The sequence below is a fragment of the Esox lucius genome, chromosome 5 (assembly GCF_011004845.1).
Source record: "Esox lucius isolate fEsoLuc1 chromosome 5, fEsoLuc1.pri, whole genome shotgun sequence".
Taxonomy (NCBI): domain Eukaryota; kingdom Metazoa; phylum Chordata; class Actinopteri; order Esociformes; family Esocidae; genus Esox; species Esox lucius.
Genome location: NC_047573.1, coordinates 25,531,674 through 25,551,087, shown reverse-complemented (window position 1 = coordinate 25,551,087; position 19,414 = coordinate 25,531,674). Strand labels below are relative to the sequence as shown.

The 19,414-nt window shown below is 42.6% G+C and overlaps 2 protein-coding genes across 3 annotated transcripts; one reads left to right on the top strand and one right to left on the bottom strand.

Annotated features, from left to right (window-relative positions):
* The first annotated feature begins 1 nt into the window (after position 1).
* On the top strand, positions 2 to 7,734 carry nubp2 (nucleotide binding protein 2 (MinD homolog, E. coli)). Of its 2 annotated transcripts, none has more exons than XM_029119589.2 (7): positions 2 to 108; positions 544 to 665; positions 1,486 to 1,684; positions 1,892 to 2,049; positions 3,394 to 3,504; positions 6,057 to 6,126; positions 7,255 to 7,734. In XM_029119589.2, the coding sequence occupies exons 1-7, from the start codon at positions 93 to 95 to the stop codon at positions 7,392 to 7,394; spliced, it is 816 nt and encodes a 271-aa protein (XP_028975422.1). In that variant the 5' UTR covers positions 2 to 92; the 3' UTR covers positions 7,395 to 7,734.
* A 920-nt stretch (positions 7,735 to 8,654) lies between these two features.
* On the bottom strand, positions 8,655 to 18,502 carry atp6v0cb (ATPase H+ transporting V0 subunit cb). Its single transcript, XM_010905057.3, has 3 exons — positions 18,205 to 18,502; positions 10,078 to 10,261; positions 8,655 to 9,779 (listed from the first exon to the last, which is right to left on the bottom strand). The coding sequence occupies exons 1-3, from the start codon at positions 18,275 to 18,277 to the stop codon at positions 9,575 to 9,577; spliced, it is 462 nt and encodes a 153-aa protein (XP_010903359.1). The 5' UTR covers positions 18,278 to 18,502; the 3' UTR covers positions 8,655 to 9,574.
* Positions 18,503 to 19,414: the final 912 nt, after the last annotated feature.

Below are 19,414 nucleotides of genomic sequence, written 5' to 3'. Positions count from 1 at the left end.
GGATACTTGGTAATCACGTGTCGGAAAGGGCGGAAGTAAACAGAAAGCGTCTACCCAGCAGCAACTCCTGAAAACGTGATATACTATAAAATATGGAACAAAACAATGGTATGGAAAGCTTTTCGTTTCCAGTAATTATTATGCATAAAGGCACGTGTAATAATCCTCTTATGAAAAAAAGGAATATTCCCAATATGAGATGGCACTGCCTTGTTGAAACGAGAACCTCACGTGTTTTGCGCTCTGTTTAGCTAGCTACTTTTCCGGCTGTAACATAACTGTACAGCTACCACTGTACAGTTGATGCGCAACATTTTCAGGTATTACTCTGTTACTGTTGTGCCTTTCAAATTAGATGGGGTCGTAAGCTAAATCGGTACTGCTACCCAAAACAGCAGTTCAGTACCTTCCTTCAAGTTTAATTTGTCTAGGCTAGTGGCGCTTAGTCATGAATTGAGGGATTGGGCTGCCCATTCTGTGTATTTGGTCAAGGCTTTCTGTTTATATAATTAATTTCCCCTAATTCAGTGACTTGTTTCTCAGCAGAAGGTGGGAACTTGGCCCTGGTCAAACATGTGGTATTGATCCTGTCGGGGAAAGGAGGTGTGGGCAAGAGCACTCTCACCACAGAGCTAGCCCTGGCTCTAAGACACACAGGCAAAAAGGTTTGAAGGATCGCCCAATTTACAATTGCGTCATTTAGATAAAGCTTTTATGCAGACAGTGTATTCATGTTAGGATTGCTTGGTGGGACAACCACGAAAAAGGAAAAGTAGTAGTGAGATTCATAAAAAAAAAAAAAACATATAGGCAAGTGTTATATGAAGTGTTGGTCCCATGATTCATTAGATTAAATCGAAGATCTAAGAAATGTTCCATACACAAACAATAAGCTTATTTCTCCCATTTTGCACAGAAAATGTTTACATCCTGTGATGGCTATTTCTAAAGTCCAAACAATGTTACGAAAATGGTAGATAAGGCAGGAAAACTCAATTGCACAATAAACAGTTTAATTCTTGCAAGGAGAGAATACGCAGGTTACAGAGAAACAGTGAATAATCTCTAAAGCATTGGGAAGTACATTCAATACTTATAGAAAAATGGGTGGGGGTAGGAATCTGCACGGTCGTGCAATTAAACAACAAACGTTACTTATTCATCCTACCCCCTGTTGTGTATCTTCCCCTATCCTGTACTAAAACCCATTGATCTGCATCTACCCTCGTCCTGCTGAAGATTCACATTTACCTCGTCACCTCATACTTCCTTTCCCACAGCACAACCAACATTCCTTTCCTCATCTAAACATAGGGGCTCAGTCATCAGGAAGAACAACTCAATTAAAGAAATGTCCATAACAATCCCTGTTACTGAGTGTTTCTCAAACCCGCAACCTGCCATATTCTCAAATATTTACAAACCTGCAGCCTGTTATGTTTACTGTAAAATGACATGTCCTTCTCCTGTCTGTCTTGGTATCAGGTCGGGATCCTGGATGTGGACCTGTGTGGGCCCAGTATCCCCCGCATGCTGGGTGTTGGCAGGCAGGAGGTGCACCAGTGTGACTCAGGCTGGGTGCCCGTTTACACAGATGCACAGAAGAGTCTGGCCCTGATGTCCATTGGGTTCCTGCTGGAGGACCCAGATGAAGCAGTGGTCTGGAGGGGCCCAAAGAAAACCGGTATATTCAGTCTACGTTTGCCTATTGCTGCCTATTTCTACCTATTACATTTTTAAAGCCCATTTTTGGCTGGACCACACCAATTTTACAACCAGTGGCCTAATATAACAGAATTGAGTGGGATCATGGTGTGTCGTCAGTTCTGTCATCAATGCTGCCATTCTCTTTCTTACATATGTATCTTCCCTCGTCACTTGCCTGTCTCAGCCCTGATTGGCCAGTTTGTGTCTGACGTGGCTTGGGGGGAACTGGATGTGCTCCTGGTGGACACACCCCCGGGGACGTCAGATGAGCACCTGGCCGTGCTGGAGAACCTGAAGAAGCAGCACAAAGTGGACGGAGCAATTCTGGTCACTACACCACAGGTACGACACAGTCCTGGTCACTACACCACAGGTACGACACAGTCCTGGTCACTACACCACAGGTACGACACAGTCCTGGTCACTACACCACAGGTACGACACAGTCCTGGTCACTACACCACAGGTACGACACAGTCCTGGTCAGTACACCACAGGTACGACACAGTCCTGGTCACTACACCACAGGTACGACACAGTCCTGGTCAGTACACCACAGGTACGACACAGTCCTGGTCAGTACACCACAGGTACGACACAGTCCTGGTCAGTACACCACAGGTACGACACAGTCCTGGTCACTACACCACAGGTACGACACAGTCCTGGTCACTACACCACAGGTACGACACAGTCCTGGTCAGTACACCACAGGTACGACACAGTCCTGGTCAGTACACCACAGGTACGACACAGTCCTGGTCAGTACACCACAGGTACGACACAGTCCTGGTCAGTACACCACAGGTACGACACAGTCCTGGTCAGTACACCACAGGTACGACACAGTCCTGGTCACTACACCACAGGTACGACACAGTCCTGGTCACTACACCACAGGTACGACACAGTCCTGGTCACTACACCACAGGTACGACACAGTCCTGGTCACTACACCACAGGTACGACACAGTCCTGGTCACTACACGAGAGGTACAACACAGTCCTACCTCCTGGTCACTACACCACAGGTACGACACAGACCGGGTCACTACATCACAGGTAAAACATTCCTTGTTGGTTTAACTTCCACTGGGGATTTAAAATAATATATGCACTAACTACAAGTGAGATGCTTTGGATAAGAGTGTCTGCTTAAATTACTAAAATGTAAATTTGCTCGCTTATGCATTAATTGAACCTGTATAGGCAGAGTTTTGTTGTAAAACACAAGTATTACTATGTGATGTGCACACCATCTACACTCATGCTGTGACAGTGGAGAACCTTAATAAAGAAACAGTTGGTGGTTTCTGATGAAAAAGGTCATTTAAAATGTCAGCTTTTTTTTGAGAAAGCAAATCACACACAAGATACCAGTGTCTTTTACAGGAATGATGACATAATGTGTTATGTACTTAATCCAGTTCAACTAAATTATAATTAATCTTTCTTTAGTTTAACTGAGTAACGTTTCAGATTTTATATGTTTAGTGCCATTTTAACAAGACCCAGGCCTTTAAAATCTACAAAAGCAACCGACAGAAGTGCATTCTAGATGCAGAGGGGCTGAGAGGCAGTGAATTTGGACTCAGAATACTGTCAACAAGTGGTTGGTCTACTGCTGTGCATTTACTATGGATTATTGTATTATTTTGTGCTCAGATTTGTGGTTCTTTTTTGCAGGCGGTATCTACAGGGGATGTCAGGAGAGAGATTACATTCTGTAAAAAGACTGGCCTGAGCATCCTGGGGATTGTGGAGAACATGAGTGGATTTGTGTGTCCACACTGCTCTGTAAGTACTTTATACACAGGGACATGGACACAAGCACACACTTTTGGTTTTAGGAGAGCCCAAAAACTGTTCTAATTTCAAAATCTATCATGGCTTGTTAAGATAATGCAAAGGGTGTGTAAAGCTGCCATCAATTCAAAGGGTGGCTACTTTGATTTAATTTGTATAAACGTTTTGTTACTATGTGATTCCATATGTGTTCTTTCATGGTTTTGATGTCAGAACTATTATTGTACAAAACATTTTGTTGTAATGTACTAGTCAAAGGTTTGGCACCTACTCATTCAAGGGTATTCTTTATATATACAGGTGCTGGTCATAACATTTGAATATAATCAAAAAGTTGATTTATTTCAGTAATTCCATTCAAAAAGTGAAACTTGTATAATGTATACATTATTCCACACAGACTGATTTGTTTTATTTCTTTTCATTTTGGTGATTATAACTGACAACTAATGAAAACCCCAAATTCAGTATCTCAGAAAATTTGAATATTGTGAAAAGGTTCAATATTGAAGACACCTAATCAGTTAATTAACACAAACCACCTGCAAAGGCCTTTAAATGGTCTCTCAGTCTAGTTCTGTAGGCAACACAATCATGGGGAAGACTGCTGACTTGACAGCTGTCCAAAAGACGACCATTGACACCTTGCACAAGGAGGGCAAGACACGAAAGGGCATAGCTAAAGAGGCTGGCTGTTCACAGAGCTCTGTGTCCAAGCACATTAATAGAGAGGCGAAGGGAAGGAAAAGATGTGGTAGAAAAAAGTGTACAAGCAATAGGGATAACCTCACCCTGGAGAGGATTGTGAAACAAAACCCATTCAAAAATGTGGGGGAGATTCACAAAGAGTGGATTGCAGCTGGAGTCAGTGCTTCAAGAACCACCACGCACAGACATATGCAAGACATGGGTTTCAGCTGTCGCATTCCTTGTGTCAAGCCACTCTTGAATAAGACACAGCGTCAGAATCGTCTCGCGTGGGCTAAAGACAAAAAGGACTGGACTACTGCTTAGTTATGTTCTCTGATGAAAGTACATTTTGCATTTCCTTTGGAAATCAAGGTCCCAGAGTCTGGAGGAAGAGAGGAGAGGCACAGAATCCACATTGCTTGAAGTCCAGTGTAATGTTTCCACAGTCAGTGATGGTTTGGGGTGCCATGTCATCTGCTGGTGTTGGTCCACTGTGTTTTCTGAGGTCCAAGGTCAACGCAGCCATCGACCAGGAAGTTTTAGAGCACTTCATGCTTCCTGCTGCTGACCAACTTTATGGAGATGCAGATTTCATTTTCCAACAGGACTTAGCACCTGCACACAGTGCCAAAGATACCAGTACCTGGTTTAAGGACCATGGTATCCCTGTTCTTAATTGGCCAGCAAACTCGCCTGATCTTAACCCTATAGAAAATCTATGGGGTATTATGAAGAGGGAGACCCAACAAATATGCGATACGCCAGACCCAACAATGCTGAAGGCCACTATCAGAGCAACCTCGGCTCTCATAACACCTGAGCAGTGCCACAGACTGATCAACATTTCTGCAGTAATTCAGGCAAAAGGAGCCCCAACTAAGTATTGAGTGATGTGCATGCTCATACTTTTCATGTTCATACTTTTCAGTTGGCCAACATTTCTAAAAATACTTTTTTTGTACTGGTCTTAAGTAATATTCTAATTTTTGGACATACTGAATTTGGGATTTTCATTAGTTGTCAGTTATAATCATCACAATTAAAATAAATAAACATTTGAAATATATCAGTCTGGGTGTAATGAATTAATATAATATTTGGGTATTAAAAGATAATTCCAGAGAGGATGGGTCTGTCAGAATGGTGAACCCCTCCCCATTCTCACTTGTGACAGACCCATCCTCTCTGGAATTATCTTTTAATACCCAATCATGTTATTGACCTGCTGCCAATTGACCACATTAGTTGTGATATTCCACACGATTTTGTTTACATTTTATGCAGCATCCCAACTTTTAAATGTTTTTATTGTAGATTTCTACAATTGTAGATGTAGATTTGTTATAAACCAAGATGTTTGGGTTTTCTTACTACACATTTTCTTTAATGGTTTAATATAGAAAATATTACAACCCGATTCCTGAAAGCTAAGACTCCGCTGTTTCCTTTAGAACTCCTTAGAACAGAGTGGAGAACAGGCAGCCTATTGGATATAGAAAATCTTCAGTATTGTTCTTTCATTCACAGAGGATCATACAAAATGATTGCCTGATTAGGTTCTTAGAATACCTTTCTGATGCCTTTCAAACCATTATTCCTTCAGATTGTTGTAAATTGATTTGTATTGTATTTGTAACATTTCAAATTGTAATATCAGACTATAATAGCTTCAATTTAATAATAAACTTGATTTATTTTCATTTGTACGTGGTGGGATTGCAAAACAATGTGGCTACCCCTAATGGTACATCATCTTCATTTGGAAGTTGGCATTTAAAATGTTTTCGGAATATTTAAATGTAGCAGCATATGCCAATTGTGGCTATTGTATAATGTAGAGTGTTTGCTTGCAGGAATGCAGTAATATCTTTTCCAAGGGAGGAGGGGAGGAGCTGGCCAAGTTGACAGGGTCAATATATCTGGGTAAGTGGGATTGGAGTTTCATTGAACAGCCACTAGATGTCACTCTTACGCAACAGACTCCAGCCCTCTAAAAGTGCCAGTCATCAAGTAACAGGCAATTATTAAAAATTGCCAAATTCTCCAGAGGATTACTGTATTTAATTTGACTTTGTAGCTCGGCTGACAAAATTGCTTCAAAACTGTTGTCACTCATGATGAGGAAGCAGGTATTTTAGATAAATGGTGGGTGGTAGCATTTAAAACCCCCCACTGAACTGAAAGTAGGCTGAAAAGAATGCTCTGTACTTACTGTTCTTATGTAATACATACTGTTCTAATGTAATACATTATAATACACTGCAATGCACTGTTCTAACATGCACCAACATCTTCCCAGGAGAAATCCAACACTTTCATATTGGTCACTTGTCATTCTTTTGACTACATTTATGACATGGGAAGCTCTGGCCGTCATCTGTCTGGTCAACAATTTGATTTCTACTGGCATACCGCAGCACTGTCTCGAGCTCAGTAGAGAAATGATACGAACGCTGCTGGAGAGATTGTGAAAGAACTGTGTTCCGTGGGTAGTAGTGATGGCCAAACGATGCTTCATATGTGTTGTTTTAGCCGCAGGAAATTATGCTGGCAGCACTCAGATTTTCTTTATCACAATAAAAGCCATCATTGAAATGTATAAGGCCATATAGTTAACAATCCAGTCATAAAATGACAGACTAGACTGACAGACTAGATTAACTATATTGCCTTATATAGTTCAATGATGGCTTTTATTTTGAACAAGAAAATCTGAGTTAGCGCTGCTAGCATAATATCCTGCTGCTAGAAAAACGGTAATGAAACCTTGAATGGCCATCAGTAGTGGATAAGCTAACTTAGGATGTGTGAAGACCACTGGCAAGAGTTATGTTGTAAAGTTCGTAGTAGCAAGCAGTATTAAAACAACTTGATCTTTTCAGGTCTTCACCTCAAAGACGTGGCGTAGTGTGTTGTAAAGTTCGTAGTAGCATGCAGTATTAATACAACTCAAAGACGTGGTGTAGTGTGCTGTAAAGTGTGTTTTGTGCTTGTGTGTGTTTTCCATGGTCGGGAGACATCAGTTTGTGACGTCTGTGTTTTCCGTTTCAGGCGCTGTACCCCTGGACCCTCTGCTCTGTACCAGTATAGAGGAGGGCAAAGACTTCATCCAGACTTTCCCAGACAGCGCCACCTTCAGTGCCATTAATATCATTGCACAGACCCTCCTAACGTGTCTACAGAACTCCTGAGGGTGCAGAGTACAATGATGGCAAATTCACAGCAATACATTTTAGTATTGAGCCTTTGGCAAATTAAGTTGATAGAACATAATACATTTTTACGCTGCATCTATGTACATATACTGATAAAGTTTCAGGTGTCCCACTGTGTAATAGTTCAAGTTTGATAAAAGTTTGATATTGAATTGAGAGCTGAAATGTCAGTGATTTTCACCCTAGCTAACCTGGGAAACATCTAAGTTATGCTACTGAGTGAGCGTACAGCTGGACATTGAGACTGCAAAATTCTACGTTCTACTATACAATTAAAATAAGGTGATTTCTGCTGAGTCACTATATAATACAATCATATATTTGTACATGTGTATTTTGTGTAGCCATCTGAGCTGCTGCCACTGGTGCACATGTTCTGCTACAGCATGGGTTAACATCTTTTAGCAAAAACTATTTTCCCATTATCACTGATTTTAAAAAAAATCATTGAGGAAATGCCAGGAAATATTAACCACTTGAAGCAGTGGCCTGTTACCAATCACCTAAAGGTTGTTAAAGGGTGAACTGAAACATTAAAGGGGAAGTTCCAGTTTTACAGCAACATTTTCACATTTACATTTGGTGAACTTCCCCTCTTAGCTTACTATAATAACCTTATTCCTGGGAGAAACCACCTAGCATTCAGGAGAATTCCCAACAACTCCGCAAGTTCACAAGAAACAGGGAAATAATTCGTTGAAAATTAGTAAATAGAGAATCCTTCACTGCAAGGTAAACAAGTTCATCTTTGACGATGTAACAGATGTTATATCATGAATTAAAACATTGCTGAAAGAGCAATCCATTAGTACCTTTTTTTTATTTAACGGATTATTGGGATAAATTGTCACAAGGCATTATGCTGAAATTGCAACTGGGCCACAAAGGAACCGATGCTTCAGTGGGAGGTGGGCACTTTAGGCCAGGGCTTAGACCACCTTAGGCTAACCATTAAAGTATTTAGAATGGAGAATAATCTCAATGAGCAATGTTTTTAATTGTGAATACAATGAAGGGCACCTAATCGTTGGCTCAGTAAAATGTCAAGTGAACTGTGTGAGGATACTACTTTGCTAGCTCAGTTATTTAAAGCATCACCTTGAAAACAACCAAAATCTCAATAAAGACATCGAAGGCGCCTGCGTAGAATATACATTTCTACTCCAAAGGAACGTGGCCCCCTATTTTATTCCACTGTTACAGTGCATACAGCAAAGTACAAGGTGTTTAACCGGAAACCGTGAGTCCATGCTTTTAATGAAAAAGGTGCATGGCGAAAATGCATTTACACACAGAACTTAGAATGAAGAAACTGGAGAGTTGACATTTTGGAAATTACACTTGTGATACCCAACACCGGGCACACACACGTTTAATGCAATAAAACAGCGGTACTACAGGAAAACATTGAAGTGTCTCAAGAATGTTTTATCATTAAAATACACTGATACAAGTCCCACTCAACCGGCCACACACTAAAGGCAATCTTAAATTTAAACCAAGTAATACATCCAGAGGAATTCCAACCACTTATCACAAGTAACCCACGGTGCATTAAATCTATCCATATATAGATACTGATGTATGCCTGTATATATATCATGGGGAATTAAAGATGCTCCATTTAAAACAGATTCATCGAACAATTCTTTATAAATAAAATCAGTGGAAAAAAACAACAAAAAAAAGTCCATATATATATATTTTTCCCGTCTTTACAAATAGATCCTCATAGACATTAATGCAGAAATCGTGTGAACTCCAAAATCAATGCTGGAGGAGTCAAAGCAGTGTGGCCCAGGGTCAGCTCTTTAGGACCAGAGGCAGAGACCTGCCGAAAACCTGGCGTGCCTGGCCGGAAAATCAGTGTGGTTAGGGGGTCTTCACACATTGTAACACACACACGCACACACACAAGACAGACGAATCACTACATTGCGCATTTACAAGTTTGACTATCAAATCGGGACGACTGTACACATTGTAGAGATAAGACCATTTACGGAGCCATTCTTAATTATATAATTATTTTCCACGTTTGTCACTTGTTTTTTTTTCTTTGACTTATGTCACTTTTCTTTTTTTTTTATATCCTGTTTTACACTTTTTTCTCCAGCAGCAACATAAAGGACATTTGGGCGGAGAGGCCAGTGGTTCTATTTCGTGGACAGGATAAGGGCCACGATGAGGCCGTAGAGCCCTAGGACCTCTGCGAAGATCAAGATGAGGATCATGCCCACGAAGAGCCGGGGCTGCTGGGCCGTGCCCCTGACGCCCGCGTCGCCCACGATGCCGATGGCAAAGCCGGCTGCCAGCCCACTCAGCCCCACACTGAGGCCGGCACCTAGGTGGAGGAAACTCCTACAGCACAGACAGGATTACAACGGGACCAGTCAGCACTGTTTCCATTTGAACCAAAATAAACAAAGACAATAAAAACAGCTCATTTTCCATTACAGACAGTAACTGAAATCGGGGCGACAGCCATGTCCGTGGTATATTGACCTCTGATGTCAATATTTGGCTTCAGGGACTGATGACCAGCGATCCGCAGAGCCAGCTGGAAGCTCCTAGCTTCCCGGTTTTTAAGGGCAGAGAAACGCTAATGAAATGGAGCCCGTTTCTCAGAATGAATGGACGCAAGAGGGGTCAGACTCACTTGTAGAGGGTGACCTTCTCTGAGATGTTGTTGGCGATGAGGACGGCTACGACCAGGCCGTAGATGGCTATGATACCCGCCATGACCACGGGGATGATGGACTTCATGATGAGCTCCGGCCTCATCACGGACATGGCAGCGATCCCCGTGCCACTCTTAGCCGTGCCGTAGGCCGCTCCCAAGGCTGGGGGACAAGAGGGGGGGGGGGGGGGAGAGAGAGACTTAGATCCACAGGGTACCAGGGTCAGAAATGCTCAATGGTCAGAACACACAACGTTTTATTTTACTCAGTCTGGTTTTCAGCCTTCTGCTTCAAATCAACAACCCCAAAAATGGCTTGAAATGCATGAGCAGTATCACATTGTTCATTGATCAACTGCAATTTTTTTACAACATTTTGTTACCAGGCGCCTCGAGCACCAGAGGGCTCCCAATGACTTAACTGGGCATCATACGGACACACACGACAGGGCAAAATGGCTAGTCTTTTGGGACTGCTAGAAATAAGCTGTGTTCTTTTAATGATCCCTGTTGTTGGTTTAATAATGTTCTATTGTGAAGGAATGTGCGCTCCGATACGCTTTGGCAGTATGCACACTGTCGTGCCAGTGTCAACTTAGTAGCTTGAATTGAAACTGGCGACATTTTCTCTCCACTCACAAGAAAGAGAGTTAGGGATGTGTTACCATGGGGGAATGTAAATATCTAACCAGACTACCACCACTAAGGAAGCGTGTGACCTGACTTTCTAAATAGTGAAGAGCAGCCCTGTACTACAGATGTGTTATAGTGTTCTCGAAATCTGTGATTAGATCGATTTACAAATCGAGTAAAATACTGAGTGGAGCAACATGCCAGGAACTGAAATCCAGTATTTGCAAATGAAACTCAACTCAGATTCTGTTCCTCATAGCAGGTCAACCCAGTTGGGAAATTCAGCTTGTGTACCAAGATATTGCATGCATTCAGTTTCACTCCCATTACCCAACCACAAAACGTGCTCAACTGCGGTTCTCCCCTTATACCACTACGGTGTGTGGAACACTAAGGTGTCATTTCACATCACAGCTTCAATCGGGATGAGGGTTTTCATCCCGGCTGTGCCAGTTCTTCAGGATCTCTTCTTTTATTACTACTCCCTGCCGGAAGAACACTCATAAGTCTTTTCATACTGGATGCTGCTGACGTCAGAGGACAGCAGGAAGCCACACCCCTCTGGAGGCAACCAGCAGTACGAGCAGCAGCCCAGGAGGGACAACCAGCACCGCCAACCAGACACACCGTCCAATGACAGAACAGCACTTAAAGAAACAGAACCAACGGATTTCACATAAGCCTGCTTTAACTAGACACGGGTCCCTCTAACTCAATTGAAGATAGAATTCACAGTCGGCACATCGACTGGGCATAAAGAAAAATCAGGAGGCATACAGCCAATGACCATGTCACATGATGCCAACGTCTGCAGGATGGGCATGTCAACCGGGGCGGAACTATTGAGAAAAAAATACATGTCAACTCTAGTAGAGAACAAAGACTGGAAAGCAAGAGACTACAGACCATTACCAGAACAGTGTGTCTAAATATAGCCCGAGCCTGTTAAAAATACAGACGTTTTAAATAGCAGAGGATGGCGACAGGTCTGGTCTATATGCGAGGGCTGAAAACACGAGCTGCCCAGGTGACTCTGTAGCGCGACAATGCGACTGCCACGCGCCTTTTCAATAAAAGCCCAATTAGCATTATTAGCTCAGTAATGGAGCGTCTAATTGCAGAATTGGAAATGTTTCGTAACCCGAATCGTCTCTCCGGATACCTGATAGTGCCTGTCAGAGAAGAGGGGGTCGTGGCTCAGAGGCAGGAGATTGTCTGATGAGATTTCCAGCCCACGTCAGCGGAGCACGAGTGGCACGCGTTCTCTAAACAGCGGGCGAGAGCGTGGCAACCGGACAGCCCCGAGACGGCAGCGGCTGACCGGAGCATCTGACGCCGCCTGCATCGGTGCTGCTCTACCCTTAGCATTGTGCAAACGGGGCGACACCGGACCGGGTCGTTTTGTGTGTTGCTGGGGCGTGTCGGCATGTTCTCCTCTCGACCAAGAAGGCCTGTGGGAGTGCCGAGAAGGCTTGTGATACAGCTACTCGGTTGTCTCCTGATCAAACAGACCTAGCCCGGCAGAAAGTGGCTCAAATGAGTTGGCGTTAACCAAGCCAACATGACAAAACCAAATACACTGACTATCTAGACTCCTCACACTGATCTCTGGACCATTAAGCCAGTTCCACTCTGTTCATTGCAACCCTCTAATCTTATTTACACCTGTAACACCTGGTGGGTGCAATTAATGATGTGGGAGAACAGAAAACCAGTAGACTCTGGCCCTTGTAGATGTGTACCCCTAACGTATTCAGGTATCAGTGGTCATTTATACAAATGCAGGGACCACAGAACTACAAAACCCAGACTGGCTGTTATTGTGGGTAGTGGGTCAATGATGCTGCTGATTGGCCACCAGCCTCCATTCACCAGAGTAAAGGGGGAATCATCTTACCCAGGATTCTCTGCCAGGGGAGTCCTCGTGTGTGCAGCGTTTATAGGACAGGGTCTGACAAAGCTTTGGCACAATAGGCTGAAAAATAGGTTTCTTAAAAACCCGAAAGGCTTGAACATTCCAAGATGACTACACATCAGTTTGAAAACACTGCACATAGAATAATTCAATTACGCCCTTTAAAATTAGCATCACGTAATGACAAATACTGAGGTCAACTTGTGTTGAAAGCAGTCGAAGACAAGGTAATAGCCAACGACTCCTTGCTTTACAGGCAGTTAGTCATGCAGTTGGCAGGGGTTGAAAACGTGGTGATGCGTCCCTTTGCCTACAGCCTGAAGGCATCTCATACAGCCTGAATGAAGGAGGGGTCTCTGAAACTCTGTGACAGATGGCTGGAGAGGAAGTGCACATGGAAGCCACCCGTCCGTCAGGCCTAACTTCCTCTCTCCTCCTTCCTACTTTTACCAAAACCAAAGCAGTCCAAGTGTGATCCAATCACTTCGGTCACACAGGGAAGCAGTTTGGCCCCGGAGTTTCATATTGACTGACTGGGCGCTTTCTGGATCTACGTTTGATTAAACCCCTAGCTCTGCTTTGACCTTGTCACACCGTTGTACTGAAAATAGATAGAATGTGCAGTCAGGCTTAGCGATGCACACAAGTACATTTCTAAGACAGTAGTACCAAGACCATATACATTCAATGAAGGTTGGTGTCCTTTCCCATGAAATGTCTGGATTGTTTAAAAATAAAAATATTTTAAAAAAGAGCCTCACAATCTGTTATCGGTGGGAAGTCTGTCCAGAAGTGCTTGACGTTACAGCAGCCCCTCAAAGACCAAATAAATACTACTTCCAAAGGCAGCTGCACATCTAAAAGTAATTCCCTAATCACAGAACAGAAAACAATGATTTCTCTCATCCATCACCTGGGCTACATTTGGATCACTGATGTGAATGGATAAACAGCCACAACCCCCTCAAAAAATGGGCTCTCACTGTGACCTGATGAGGTCTTTTATTCATGTTAGAGGACTTCCACGTGGAAGCACAATGAATAACGCTCCTAAGGGCTGGTCCTCGTGCACACCCACTGCCAACCCAACACCAATGGATGGATCCACAGTGACCGTAACTCACTAGCATCCTGTTTGGTAGGGAGACCCATTTGGAGTGAAACTGAAGGCAATGCCAGTACCGTGGCCAAACGTTTTTTGCGATGGGCCCAGTGCTACAGTGCGAGTAGCAATGTGACGCGGAGCATGTAAAGGTTAGTGAAGACATGGTTCTGATCATGGCTTTATTCTCTAAAGAATAGATGTTTGACGATTGCAGTGGTGGACAGCATAGGAGGATGAACCCCCGTGCTCTAATCCTAATCCTCTGCTGAGGTAAAGAGCTTTAATTCTTTTCCTTTTTTCCCCTCATAGCAGAATATTCATTAAAGTTATTGGACACAGACTCCGCTGGGAGGGCCAATAGGTGTGAAAATGCTCAAACACCAAAAGACTTATCGGTCCTTGAATTTAACACATCGCCAACTTGTGGTACTACACAGCGCACCACCTTGATGAAACGGTCATGGATAATATTGCAAGGAAGCCAAGGATATTGCACAAGGCCAAAGCCATTTACATGTGTTCCGCAAAAACAATGCCCATTTCCGCTGCCTAAGAGGTAAGAAAACATATTGGTCCATTTAATTGAACCATTTGAGTTAACAGTCCCTCAGTTATGTCTATAGACAGAAAACTAGAGGTGAGCTACTTCTGGGCTTATCAGTTTGTGTGGCTTTCAAACAGTCAATAGGAGAATTTAGCATACTTGCTGCACAGTGTTAAAGCCAAAATATAAAGCTACCTAAATCTACTGAACCAACTGATGGAAAATACGCCACTTGAGCAGTCTTGCAACAATGATATGCACAGAATTAGACGATAAATCAAGATGACTCCTTAGACAGAAATAGGAGGACGCAGTCCCTCAGTTACAAAACGAGGAAGCTAAACAACGGCAGGCTATTAGATGTCTGAAATAATCTCTTCAGAACCTTCCCTATACTCGTACAGTTTAACGATGTGGCTGCGAAAACATTAAATAATGCATGTGCCATTACATTGGGCAAAATAACATGCTGTATTAATTCCCAAGTAAAGCCAAGCGTCTCCTCCAGCGGTGTGTAGTAGCCCGCGCGGTTAGCGGGATGGGCACCTCTGATGTGCCGTACATTAGGTCAGCCATCGCCATTCAAGGACATCCGTATGGAGCGCCAGAGCCAGGCAGCCCCAGAACAGCCAACCCTCCAGCGGTAGAGGCTGTAGACACAACAGCCCAAATACCACTACGCAGTCGATGCGATGCCAGCTCAGCCCGCGATGAGCCACGAGGAGCGGACGTCACTGCTGTGCCCTCAAAGTGAGGACGATATGTGAGCGTCTTAGCTGTATCTCGTTTTTTCTTCAACACGTCAGTTGGCTGTCTGGCACCACAAGGCCAATAGTCTTCCATCAAAGCTTGTTCTCCATCTTAATATGGATTTTATAAACATGATGACTGATCAAAGCGCATTTTTATGTTCCCTATGCGACATTTGGCAAGAAATGTGTAAGCAACATCAAACTCCGCTAAAAACATGAAATAATATATAACAATTTTATGCTGTGATCTCTTTTTTTTAACAATACACATGCACACAGCCTAGAAAAATTGCAATACATCGTATCACGCTTAAGCATCGTGATAATATTGTATCAGGAGGTCCAGAACAGTACCCACACATACAGATTACGCTATGCATGCAAGGCTATTCATGAAAATACTGTAGTTTCCAGTGAAAGGTATAACCAATATTTTGGGAAACTGAAACAGTCCGTTGAATAAATAAGACATAAGCATACATTAATGAATAGTTAAAATTTTTAATGGGCACTGGAGAATACTGCCTCTAACGTTCACAAGACTGAATTTAAAGAATAAAACAACTTGTCCGCTCCTCCTCTTTCCTGACAGAACGAAATCGGAATAGTATTAGCTGCTCCAGGGTGGATTAGGCTAAGTGGAATTGTACTGAAAGCGTCTAAAGCGGTATTGCGTTCTCTGTAATTCTTACGTATAATGATTTGCTGCTGCCAATCTTGGCCAAGATGCTCTTGAAAATGAGATTTGTATTCTCAATGAGCCTTCTCTGGTTAAATAAAAGGTGAAATAATGGCAACATAAGAATTTTATGACCATTAATCATCACCACAGAAACCTACACGCTCTTTCAGGTGAAATATATGTTTGGTGTGGCTAGCCAGTGCTGCACTGCTGTTTCTGCTGACAGAAGTGCAGCTGCTTCCTGCCTAATGTTTTACTTTCATTTATTTGATTGGATGAAAAAGCTGCACGAAACATCACAAAAAACGACCAACATAGTAACAGTGCTGCCTTTCAATATAAAAACGCAGATTTTTGGACGGTCTGCAGTTAAAAAAAAGCGAAGATTTACAAAAGCTAACGCACCCCACATCCCCTCCAAATACACAGGCAATTTACATACTATTTCTTAATCCCAAGTATGGTAGCGGCAGTTGTGTGGTGACATAAGACAGCAGACTCCAGTAAGAAACCCTATAAGACACTTAAATCTGCTGGGCCTGAATCGTCCTCCTCTCCACCACCGGTGTCCTTGGTCAGCCCCCTCTAGCCAGGGCCTAACACCACCCACCAGCAGCCATCCAAGCTGGCTAATTCCCATCTGTCAGATCCCTCCCACTGCTAGCCACCCGCACTGCCTTGTGCTAGCACTATCTACATGAGCGCAGACTGAGCATGCAACATGTATAGTGATTCAGCTAGGTTAGCCTCATGCTGCTATGCAACCACACCTACACATATTGGGTATTATAAAAGTCCCATTAGGTAATGCATTTAACGGTTTTCATTACAGGAGGACAGCTGAGGCTGACCTACCTCCACAGGTTGTAACAGATGCGTTTTCCACGGCCTTTCAATTGCAAAGCAGAATGAACTAGAATTAGGCTAGAATTAAGTTCCATTGATAATAAACACAGAAAGGACAACATTTTCCCCTCAGAAATTAACATAGGTTGGCTTTAAATTGCAGAGTCAGCCAGCCTCCTAACCATTTAGGCCTAATACGCAATAAGACAGACTGCCAGCACCCCATCACCACACAGGCGAGTCCAATGGTACCCTTCAGCTACAGGTAGTAGTTACATGACTCAATATCACCAGCAGGTCACGCCTTCTATAACTACGATTACAAGCCAGTCGATTTCCTATTACATTCTGTTTGTCTCCAACCGGCTTTGACTCTTGCAACCTTAACCATGCTTAAAGACTACAGGGGCTGTGGATTAAAGGCAGTTCCGTATTCATTGTGAAATAAAGGAAACAGCAACTTTTGAAATGGTCAGATCAAACTATTACTCCAAACCATGTAGGGTGCAATATGGGACAGGGTAGCTAATTCAATTAGACTTCTAAGCAAATGTATCATAAACGTGGTTAGATCTTATATAGGTATTATGCTTTAGGGGAACTAGCTTATCTTCATAGTCCTGGCACTTCCTTAATCATTGGCTACTTGGGACATTCCAAATCACAAGACTTATCATGTGATTGTCATGTGATTTTATGATGTAGCTACGTAAAAGTCACTTGCAAAATTCAAGAATCTCTACAGCGGTTTATTTGTAGTCATCTTTGGGGATATATGCTATGCACATCAATTGGTCCAAAAGTGCTCAATTTCTATGCAACAGCATTAGAACCAGAATTTAGATCGTTATGACGTGAATCAAGCCACGGCTTTCCATTTGGGTTACTAATACTTGGAGCATGTCCTCCTTGTGGTTAACCACACATCCATAACCAATGTTTGCCGATACTATTCACGGTCTCAGTTATATCATGTTAAAATGAAAGTTTAGATCAAACCGTGGTTACACTCAAACCTGTGTTGTGCCGTGGCGAATCTCGCAACTCGTGAAAAGCGACTCAAATAATTGTAAGAATCGACGCAATCAACGTACATTGATTTGAGACTGTTTGGTAGTAATACAATGACGGAGCTTTGTGAAACACCTGACTTATGAACGATCCTTCCTAAAATCTCTTCGTGCTCCACTCCATCCTCTTGTCATGTTGATTAGCTAACAGCGTTAGTTATTTGGCTAACTACAGTAGCGAAGTATGAAAGACAGCAAATAGATATAGAAAAGTTATAATTTTTTACAAAATCGAGCATAAGAAAACGACACAATTTGCGAAAAGTTAGCGCAGAAATTTGCTACGCAGATTCAAATTATGGATGAACGGATATACACTAGTACTAGGTAGTTAGCTAGCTAGTAAGATAATAGCTAGCTAGCTAGCAGCTCGCTTGGATAAACTATCAGCAATCTGTGGTGTAGTTACAATAGCTCGTTCCTGACAGCTTTCTGGGCTAGCGTTAGCTAGCTGGTTTCAGGCACTTGTTCAAATTAACTGGAATATGCTGTTCAAATTACAGGTACACAAATATGATTTAATGAAACATAGAGATATGAATTAAACTGTGATAGTTACCGCTGAAAACCATAGCCGCAGAGGCACCCATCACTGCGAAGAATGGAGAGTATTCGGGGCTTTCGGACGACATTCTTTCTCACACAGTAAAAAAAAATACTAAATACAAAACGGTTATTGCTATGTTTCCCTTAACGGCTTAGCTACTAAACCTATCCAAGGCCACTGTCTTACGCTGTAAACTGGGAAACGTTTAAGACCACCTAGCTAACTAGCTAGCAATGTAAATGGACTAGTCACGAATCTTCAGATAAATACCCGGCGTAGAAACAGGAGCACAAAATGGCGAAGCGGAAAATATCACCTGACTGGCCATATGGATAAAACCCACCATCGACAGTTTAGGGGAGGCGCACACAATACATTTTTATAATGATTTTCTACAGCATATTAAACGCAATTTAAATTTCAGATAACAAATTTAATGAATGTTTTGCTCAAGCCATCGAAAATAATTGGTTTATCTCAAGAGTCTGTATTTTGTTTTTTGAAGGTCATCCCCTATTTCTGTTTCTTTTGGTGCGGTCCGCTGCAGGCTTTTCCTTTGATATCCTAGACATTCTACCTCATGAATCAGGGATGAAATTATGGATTGAGTTATGGAATGAGTGGGAGATGCTCTAGATTTTATAAGGTGTTGCCTTTTCCCCTGAAAATAAATCGCTATTTATTAAAAAAGGTTTGCTTTTCTCCTTAAAAATGAATAACTATTTATTAACAATATGCTTTTTTGACTTTAGTCTCAATGCGTTTTACTTTAATTAACAATAGCCTTTGAGTGACTACATTCCAAAGCAGACATACTACATTTGGAATCATGCATTCTTATGTATTTTGCTTGTGATTCAAAAACACTAATCAAAGATGAAGTCACAAAAATGTGAGATTGTTTCACCGGACACTATGCAGAAAAGGGTCATTTACAGTAAGCTGTGATGTGGAGCTTGAGTGTGAGAGGTTGTGTTCTGGGGGAGGGAACCGAGAATCCCCACTGTAAATTGCTCCCAGCAAGCGCAGGCTCAGAGACACGGGAGTGACGCTGTGCATGAGTCAGAGAGCGATTGTGCAGTCCCCTCTCCCTCCCCCATTTCTCCGTCCTTCCATCCTCCCCTCTACATCGGATGCACCCCTCCCCCACTATGCCACTGCAAAGCCATTTCGCCCATGATGTTATTTCTCCTGCAGCATCACAAGCCTCTGTCTCTAGTTT

Bases quoted from the DNA above. Each gene is read 5' to 3' on its own strand.
- nubp2 (XM_029119589.2), top strand. The intron at 666-1,485 runs GTTTGAAGGATC...TCTTGGTATCAG, and splicing joins TAAGACACACAGGCAAAAAG to GTCGGGATCCTGGATGTGGA. The intron at 2,050-3,393 runs GTACGACACAGT...TCTTTTTTGCAG, and splicing joins TTCTGGTCACTACACCACAG to GCGGTATCTACAGGGGATGT.
- atp6v0cb (XM_010905057.3), bottom strand. From the start codon at position 18,277: ATGTCGTCCGAAAGCCCCGAATACTCTCCATTCTTCGCAGTGATGGGT. The intron at 10,262-18,204 runs GTAACTATCACA...CTTGTCCCCCAG, and splicing joins TGCGGCTATGGTTTTCAGCG to CCTTGGGAGCGGCCTACGGC. The intron at 9,780-10,077 runs GTGAGTCTGACC...TCTGTGCTGTAG, and splicing joins GAGAAGGTCACCCTCTACAA to GAGTTTCCTCCACCTAGGTG.